Here is a 10000-nt window from a genome sequence, read left to right as displayed (position 1 = left end):
ACTGATCACATGGTGTCTGTACTGATCACATGGTGTCTGTACTGGTCACATGGTGTCTGTACTGGTCACATGGTGTCTGTACTGATCACATGGTGTCTGATCACATGGTGTCTGTACTGATCACATGGTGTCTGTATTGATCACATGGTGTCTGATCACATGGTGTCTGATCACATGGTGTCTGTACTGGTCACATGGTGTCTGGTCACATGGTGTCTGTACTGATCACATGGTGTCTGTATTGATCACATGGTGTCTGTACTGATCACATGGTGTCTGTACTGGTCACATGGTGTCTGTACTGATCACATGGTGTCTGATCACATGGTGTCTGTACTGATCACATGGTGTCTGTACTGGTCACATGGTGTCTGTATTGGTCACATGGTGTCTGATCACATGGTGTCTGTACTGGTCACATGGTGTCTGTACTGGTCACATGGTGTCTGTACTGGTAACATGGTGTCTGATCACATGGTGTCTGTACTGATCACATGGTGTCTGTACTGGTCACATGGTGTCTGTACTGGTCACATGGTGTCTGATCACATGGTGTCTGTACTGATCACATGGTGTCTGTACTGGTCACATGGTGTCTGTATTGGTCACATGGTGTCTGTACTGATCACATGGTGTCTGTACTGATCACATGGTGTCTGTACTGATCACATGGTGTCTGTACTGATCACATGGTGTCTGATCACATGGTGTCTGTACTGATCACATGGTGTCTGTATTGATCACATGGTGTCTGTACTGATCACATGGTGTCTGTACTGGTCACATGGTGTCTGTACTGGTCACATGGTGTCTGTACTGATCACATGGTGTCTGTACTGGTCACATGGTGTCTGATCACATGGTGTCTGTACTGATCACATGGTGTCTGTACTGGTCACATGGTGTCTGTACTGATCACATGGTGTCTGTACTGATCACATGGTGTCTGTACTGGTCACATGGTGTCTGTACTGGTCACATGGTGTCTGGTCACATGGTGTCTGTACTGGTCACATGGTGTCTGTACTGATCACATGGTGTCTGTACTGGTCACATGGTGTCTGGTCACATGGTGTCTGTACTGGTCACATGGTGTCTGTACTGGTCACATGGTGTCTGTACTGGTCACATGGTGTCTGATCACATGGTGTCTGATCACATGGTGTCTGATCACATGGTGTCTGTACTGGTCACATGGTGTCTGTACTGATCACATGGTGTCTGGTCACATGGTGTCTGTACTGATCACATGGTGTCTGTACTGGTCACATGGTGTCTGTACTGGTCACATGGTGTCTGTACTGGTCACATGGTGTCTGATCACATGGTGTCTGATCACATGGTGTCTGTACTGATCATATGGTGTCTGTACTGGTCACATGGTGTCTGATCACATGGTGTCTGATCACATGGTGTCTGTACTGATCATATGGTGTCTGTACTGGTCACATGGTGTCTGTACTGATCACATGGTGTCTGTACTGGTCACATGGTGTCTGTACTGGTCACATGGTGTCTGTACTGATCACATGGTGTCTGTACTGGTCACATGGTGTCTGTACTGATCACATGGTGTCTGTACTGGTCACATGGTGTCTGTACTGGTCACATGGTGTCTGTACTGATCATATGGTGTCTGTACTGGTCACATGGTGTCTGTACTGATCACATGGTGTCTGTACTGATCACATGGTGTCTGTACTGATCACATGGTGTCTGATCACATGGTGTCTGTACTGATCACATGGTGTCTGTACTGATCACATGGTGTCTGTACTGATCACATGGTGTCTGTACTGATCACATGGTGTCTGATCACATGGTGTCTGTACTGATCACATGGTGTCTGTACTGATCACATGGTGTCTGTACTGGTCACATGGTGTCTGTACTGATCACATGGTGTCTGTACTGATCACATGGTGTCTGTATTGATCACATGGTGTCTGTACTGGTCACATGGTGTCTGTACTGATCACATGGTGTCTGATCACATGGTGTCTGATCACATGGTGTCTGTACTGATCACATGGTGTCTGTACTGATCACATGGTGTCTGATCACATGGTGTCTGATCACATGGTGTCTGTACTGGTCACATGGTGTCTGTATTGATCACATGGTGTCTGTACTGGTCACATGGTGTCTGTATTGATCACATGGTGTCTGATCACATGGTGTCTGTACTGATCACATGGTGTCTGTATTGATCACATGGTGTCTGTATTGATCACATGGTGTCTGTATTGATCACATGGTGTCTGTACTGATCACATGGTGTCTGTACTGGTCACATGGTGTCTGTACTGATCACATGGTGTCTGATCACATGGTGTCTGTATTGATCACATGGTGTCTGTACTGATCACATGGTGTCTGTACTGATCACATGGTGTCTGTATTGATCACATGGTGTCTGTACTGATCACATGGTGTCTGATCACATGGTGTCTGTACTGATCACATGGTGTCTGGTCACATGGTGTCTGTACTGATCACATGGTGTCTGTACTGATCACATGGTGTCTGTACTGGTCACATGGTGTCTGATCACATGGTGTCTGTACTGATCACATGGTGTCTGTACTGGTCACATGGTGTCTGATCACATGGTGTCTGTACTGATCACATGGTGTCTGTACTGATCACATGGTGTCTGATCACATGGTGTCTGTACTGGTCACATGGTGTCTGTATTGATCACATGGTGTCTGTATTGATCACATGGTGTCTGTACTGATCACATGGTGTCTGATCACATGGTGTCTGGTCACATGGTGTCTGTATTGATCACATGGTGTCGGATCACATGGTGTCTGGTCACATGGTGTCTGTACTGATCACATGGTGTCTGTACTGGTCACATGGTGTCTGGTCACATGGTGTCTGTACTGATCACATGGTGTCTGTACTGATCACATGGTGTCTGATCACATGGTGTCTGATCACATGGTGTCTGTACTGATCACATGGTGTCTGTACTGATCACATGGTGTCTGATCACATGATGTCTGTACTGGTCACATGGTGTCTGTATTGATCACATGGTGTCTGTACTGGTCACATGGTGTCTGTATTGATCACATGGTGTCTGATCACATGGTGTCTGTACTGATCACATGGTGTCTGTATTGATCACATGGTGTCTGTATTGATCACATGGTGTCTGTACTGGTCACATGGTGTCTGTATTGATCACATGGTGTCTGATCACATGGTGTCTGTACTGATCACATGGTGTCTGTATTGATCACATGGTGTCTGTACTGATCACATGGTGTCTGATCACATGGTGTCTGTACTGGTCACATGGTGTCTGATCACATGGTGTCTGTACTGATCACATGGTGTCTGTATTAATCACATGGTGTCTGTACTGATCACATGGTGTCTGATCACATGGTGTCTGTACTGATCACATGGTGTCTGGTCACATGGTGTCTGTACTGATCACATGGTGTCTGTACTGATCACATGGTGTCTGTACTGGTCACATGGTGTCTGTACTGGTCACATGGTGTCTGTATTGATCACATGGTGTCCGGTCACATGGTGTCTGATCACATGGTGTCTGTACTGATCACATGGTGTCTGTACTGATCACATGGTGTCTGATCACATGGTGTCTGTACTGGTCACATGGTGTCTGTATTGATCACATGGTGTCTGTATTGATCACATGGTGTCTGTACTGATCACATGGTGTCTGGTCACATGGTGTCTGTACTGATCACATGGTGTCTGTACTGATCACATGGTGTCTGATCACATGGTGTCTGGTCACATGGTGTCTGTATTGATCACATGGTGTCTGGTCACATGGTGTCTGTACTGATCACATGGTGTCTGTACTGGTCACATGGTGTCTGGTCACATGGTGTCTGTACTGATCACATGGTGTCTGTACTGATCACATGGTGTCTGTACTGATCACATGGTGTCTGGTCACATGGTGTCTGTACTGATCACATGGTGTCTGTACTGATCACATGGTGTCTGTACTGGTCACATGGTGTCTGATCACATGGTGTCTGTACTGATCACATGGTGTCTGTACTGGTCACATGGTGTCTGTACTGGTCACATGGTGTCTGATCACATGGTGTCTGTACTGATCACATGGTGTCTGTACTGGTCACATGGTGTCTGTATTGGTCACATGGTGTCTGTACTGATCACATGGTGTCTGTACTGATCACATGGTGTCTGTACTGATCACATGGTGTCTGATCACATGGTGTCTGTACTGATCACATGGTGTCTGTATTGATCACATGGTGTCTGTACTGATCACATGGTGTCTGTACTGGTCACATGGTGTCTGTACTGGTCACATGGTGTCTGTACTGATCACATGGTGTCTGTACTGGTCACATGGTGTCTGATCACATGGTGTCTGTACTGATCACATGGTGTCTGTACTGGTCACATGGTGTCTGTACTGATCACATGGTGTCTGTACTGATCACATGGTGTCTGTACTGGTCACATGGTGTCTGTACTGGTCACATGGTGTCTGGTCACATGGTGTCTGTACTGGTCACATGGTGTCTGTACTGATCACATGGTGTCTGTACTGGTCACATGGTGTCTGGTCACATGGTGTCTGTACTGGTCACATGGTGTCTGTACTGGTCACATGGTGTCTGTACTGGTCACATGGTGTCTGATCACATGGTGTCTGATCACATGGTGTCTGATCACATGGTGTCTGATCACATGGTGTCTGTACTGGTCACATGGTGTCTGATCACATGGTGTCTGATCACATGGTGTCTGTACTGATCACATGGTGTCTGGTCACATGGTGTCTGATCACATGGTGTCTGTACTGATCACATGGTGTCTGGTCACATGGTGTCTGTACTGGTCACATGGTGTCTGTACTGGTCACATGGTGTCTGTACTGGTCACATGGTGTCTGTACTGGTCACATGGTGTCTGATCACATGGTGTCTGTACTGATCACATGGTGTCTGTACTGGTCACATGGTGTCTGTACTGGTCACATGGTGTCTGTACTGATCATATGGTGTCTGTACTGGTCACATGGTGTCTGTACTGATCACATGGTGTCTGTACTGGTCACATGGTGTCTGTACTGGTCACATGGTGTCTGTACTGATCACATGGTGTCTGTACTGGTCACATGGTGTCTGTACTGATCACATGGTGTCTGTACTGGTCACATGGTGTCTGTACTGGTCACATGGTGTCTGTACTGATCATATGGTGTCTGTACTGATCACATGGTGTCTGTACTGATCACATGGTGTCTGTACTGGTCACATGGTGTCTGTACTGATCACATGGTGTCTGATCACATGGTGTCTGTACTGATCACATGGTGTCTGTACTGGTCACATGGTGTCTGGTCACATGGTGTCTGATCACATGGTGTCTGTACTGATCACATGGTGTCTGATCACATGGTGTCTGATCACATGGTGTCTGATCACATGGTGTCTGTACTGATCACATGGTGTCTGGTCACATGGTGTCTGATCACATGGTGTCTGTACTGGTCACATGGTGTCTGTACTGATCACATGGTGTCTGTACTGGTCACATGGTGTCTGTACTGATCACATGGTGTCTGTACTGATCACATGGTGTCTGTATTGATCACATGGTGTCTGTACTGGTCACATGGTGTCTGTACTGATCACATGGTGTCTGTACTGGTCACATGGTGTCTGTACTGATCACATGGTGTCTGATCACATGGTGTCTGATCACATGGTGTCTGATCACATGGTGTCTGTACTGATCACATGGTGTCTGTACTGATCACATGGTGTCTGATCACATGGTGTCTGTACTGGTCACATGGTGTCTGTATTGATCACATGGTGTCTGTACTGGTCACATGGTGTCTGTACTGATCACATGGTGTCTGTACTGGTCACATGGTGTCTGTACTGATCACATGGTGTCTGTACTGATCACATGGTGTCTGTATTGATCACATGGTGTCTGTATTGATCACATGGTGTCTGATCACATGGTGTCTGTACTGATCACATGGTGTCTGTACTGATCACATGGTGTCTGTATTGATCACATGGTGTCTGTACTGATCACATGGTGTCTGATCACATGGTGTCTGTACTGATCACATGGTGTCTGTACTGATCACATGGTGTCTGTACTGATCACATGGTGTCTGTACTGATCACATGGTGTCTGTACTGATCACATGGTGTCTGTACTGATCACATGGTGTCTGATCACATGGTGTCTGTACTGATCACATGGTGTCTGGTCACATGGTGTCTGTACTGGTCACATGGTGTCTGTACTGGTCACATGGTGTCTGTATTGATCACATGGTGTCTGTACTGATCACATGGTGTCTGTATTGATCACATGGTGTCTGTACTGGTCACATGGTGTCTGTACTGGTCACATGGTGTCTGGTCACATGGTGTCTGTACTGGTCACATGGTGTCTGTATTGATCACATGGTGTCTGGTCACATGGTGTCTGTACTGGTCACATGGTGTCTGTACTGGTCACATGGTGTCTGTATTGATCACATGGTGTCTGTATTGATCACATGGTGTCTGTACTGGTCACATGGTGTCTGTACTGATCACATGGTGTCTGTACTGATCACATGGTGTCTGTACTGGTCACATGGTGTCTGTACTGATCACATGGTGTCTGTACTGATCACATGGTGTCTGTACTGATCACATGGTGTCTGTACTGATCACATGGTGTCTGGTCACATGGTGTCTGTACTGGTCACATGGTGTCTGGTCACATGGTGTCTGTACTGGTCACATGGTGTCTGTATTGATCACATGGTGTCTGTACTGGTCACATGGTGTCTGTACTGATCACATGGTGTCTGGTCACATGGTGTCTGTACTGGCCACATGGTGTCTGATCACATGGTGTCTGTACTGATCACATGGTGTCTGTACTGATCACATGGTGTCTGTATTGGTCACATGGTGTCTGTATTGATCACATGGTGTCTGTACTGATCACATGGTGTCTGTATTGATCACATGGTGTCTGTACTGGTCACATGGTGTCTGTATTGATCACATGGTGTCTGTACTGGTCACATGGTGTCTGTACTGGTCACATGGTGTCTGTACTGATCACATGGTGTCTGTACTGGTCACATGGTGTCTGTACTGGTCACATGGTGTCTGTATTGATCACATGGTGTCTGGTCACATGGTGTCTGTATTGATCACATGGTGTCTGTACTGGTCACATGGTGTCTGTACTGGTCACATGGTGTCTGTACTGGTCACATGGTGTCTGTATTGATCACATGGTGTCTGTACTGGTCACATGGTGTCTGTACTGATCACATGGTGTCTGTACTGATCACATGGTGTCTGGTCACATGGTGTCTGTATTGATCACATGGTGTCTGTACTGGTCACATGGTGTCTGTATTGATCACATGGTGTCTGTACTGGTCACATGGTGTCTGTACTGATCACATGGTGTCTGTACTGATCACATGGTGTCTGTACTGGTCACATGGTGTCTGTACTGATCACATGGTGTCTGGTCACATGGTGTCTGTACTGATCACATGGTGTCTGGTCACATGGTGTCTGTACTGATCACATGGTGTCTGGTCACATGGTGTCTGTACTGATCACATGGTGTCTGTACTGGTCACATGGTGTCTGATCACATGGTGTCTGTACTGATCACATGGTGTCTGATCACATGGTGTCTGTATTGATCACATGGTGTCTGATCACATGGTGTCTGTACTGGTCACATGGTGTCTGTACTGGTCACATGGTGTCTGATCACATGGTGTCTGTACTGATCACATGGTGTCTGATTACATGGTGTCTGTACTGGTCACATGGTGTCTGTGCTGATCACATGGTGTCTGTACTGGTCACATGGTGTCTGTACTGGTCACATGGTGTCTGTACTGGTCACATGGTGTCTGTACTGGTCACATGGTGTCTGTACTGGTCACATGGTGTCTGTACTGGTCACATGGTGTCTGTACTGATCACATGGTGTCTGTACTGGTCACATGGTGTCTGTACTGGTCACATGGTGTCTGTACTGGTCACATGGTGTCTGTACTGGTCACATGGTGTCTGTGCTGGTCACATGGTGTCTGTACTGATCACATGGTGTCTGTACTGATCACATGGTGTCTGTACTGGTCACATGGTGTCTGTACTGGTCACATGGTGTCTGATCACATGGTGTCTGTGCTGATCACATGGTGTCTGTACTGATCACATGGTGTCTGTACTGATCACATGGTGTCTGTACTGATCACATGGTGTCTGTGCTGATCACATGGTGTCTGTGCTGATCACATGGTGTCTGTACTGATCACATGGTGTCTGTACTGATCAGCTGATTGATCTTCTCTGTCTCTCTGCTCAGATGAGTCCAGCTGAAGTTTTGTGGCCGTTGGACGGAGACCTGCCGCTGTGGACATCAGCTGATCGGGAGAAGATGATCGTTGGACCAAAGTTTAATAGAAATGCCAAAGCTGCTCTGAGCAGGATACTTTTATTTTGTAAGGTGTTGAACTCAAACCTCCTGTTTATTTTTCTATTTCTTATTTTGAGTTTCTTTAAAAAGTTTAAAAAGTTTAAAAAGTGCCGAAACTACTGAAACAGTCTGATGAGGAAGAGTCCGTCTGACTCTTCATCATCAGCCTTCAGGACTGACGGAGGTCTTCATCGAGACTCTGCGAGGTCATGTGACTTCACTCTGTCAACGGCATGAAGATGAAGATGATGAAGATGATGAAGATGAAGATGATGAAGATGAAGATGATGATGTCACATTTCTGAGTGAATAATCAATAAATCTACAGGAAGTTTAACTTTCAGCTGATGTTATAGATTTATATTTATTATTATAAACTATACACAGGAAGTGATGTCACAGCGAGGTCACGTGACTGAGGAGAGTTTCAGCTGATCTGCAGTCAGATTATTGATTATTGATTATTTTCACTGCAGCTTTCATTCATTCAACTGTTTGTGTTCAAATCATTAAATTTATATTTAAACTCATTTTGTGATTTCTCTTCATCATTCAGACGTTAACAATCATTGATTACTGATAATCAATCGATTCACGAAGAAACAAATCCAAATGTTCTGATTCAGTTTTTAATGTGAATATTATAAACTGAACATCATAAAGAAAATAACTGATTTAGTTTTGGCTCTGAAAAGAAATAAAGAATATTTTCTTTGTTTTCTTTACAGAAATATATTTACATGATATATACACACACACACACACACACACACACACACACACACACACACACACACACACACACACACACACACACATATATATATCTACAGATATACATATACATGTGTATATGTATGAGTATATATATGAGTATATCTACTATGTAAAATAGTGCAGCTCCCTCTGCTGGAGGTTTGCAGTAACTACAACATTAACATTAGAAACAGAAATAACTATTTATACATATTATATATTATATATATTATATATTATATATATTATATATGATATATATGTGAACTGTCCTCACAGTGCTTCTGTTTCGTGATGAAGGAAAACACGACTGCTGGGGGGGGGGGGGGGGGGTCGTCAGGTTGGGGGGGGGGCGGGTCTGGAGGTCCCTGGGGGGCTGCTTCCTGGCCCCCAGACTGTCTGCTTAATGAGGGTCATAATTAACGGCGTCTCCATGGAAACGAGGCGTCACGACTCTCAGGGGCGGATATAAAAGACCCTGAAGCCCCGAGACCCGCACACACCGGACCAGGACCCGCACACACCGGACCCGCACACACCGGACCAGGACCCGCACACACCGGACCCGCACACACCGGACCCGGACCTCTCTCTGCTGCCGGACCCGCGGAGCCTCACCGGAGGATCCTGCACGAGACGTGAGTTGAACAGGTGAGAAATAAAAATAATTGAAAGTTTTTCAGATTTATTTATTTTCGGCTCTAAAATAAGAATATTAAACATTCAAATTAAGTTTTTA

At 45.6% G+C, this 10000-nt stretch overlaps 1 protein-coding gene across 1 annotated transcript in view; it reads left to right on the top strand.

Moving 5' to 3' along the window:
• Positions 1-8760, top strand: part of fam174c (family with sequence similarity 174 member C) — a 12581-nt gene extending 3821 nt beyond the window's left edge. Inside the window, exon 3 of the mRNA XM_053322380.1 lies at positions 8395-8760. Within this exon, the coding sequence (XP_053178355.1) occupies positions 8395-8398 (4 nt within the window). The 3' untranslated portion in view covers positions 8399-8760. The remainder of the gene's footprint in view (positions 1-8394) is intronic.
• Positions 8761-10000: the final 1240 nt, after the last annotated feature.

The sequence above is a fragment of the Scomber japonicus genome, chromosome 7 (assembly GCF_027409825.1).
Source record: "Scomber japonicus isolate fScoJap1 chromosome 7, fScoJap1.pri, whole genome shotgun sequence".
NCBI classification, from domain to species: domain Eukaryota; kingdom Metazoa; phylum Chordata; class Actinopteri; order Scombriformes; family Scombridae; genus Scomber; species Scomber japonicus.
The sequence above is the reverse complement of the archived record's forward strand: the minus strand, read 5'-3'. Positions and strand labels throughout refer to the sequence as shown.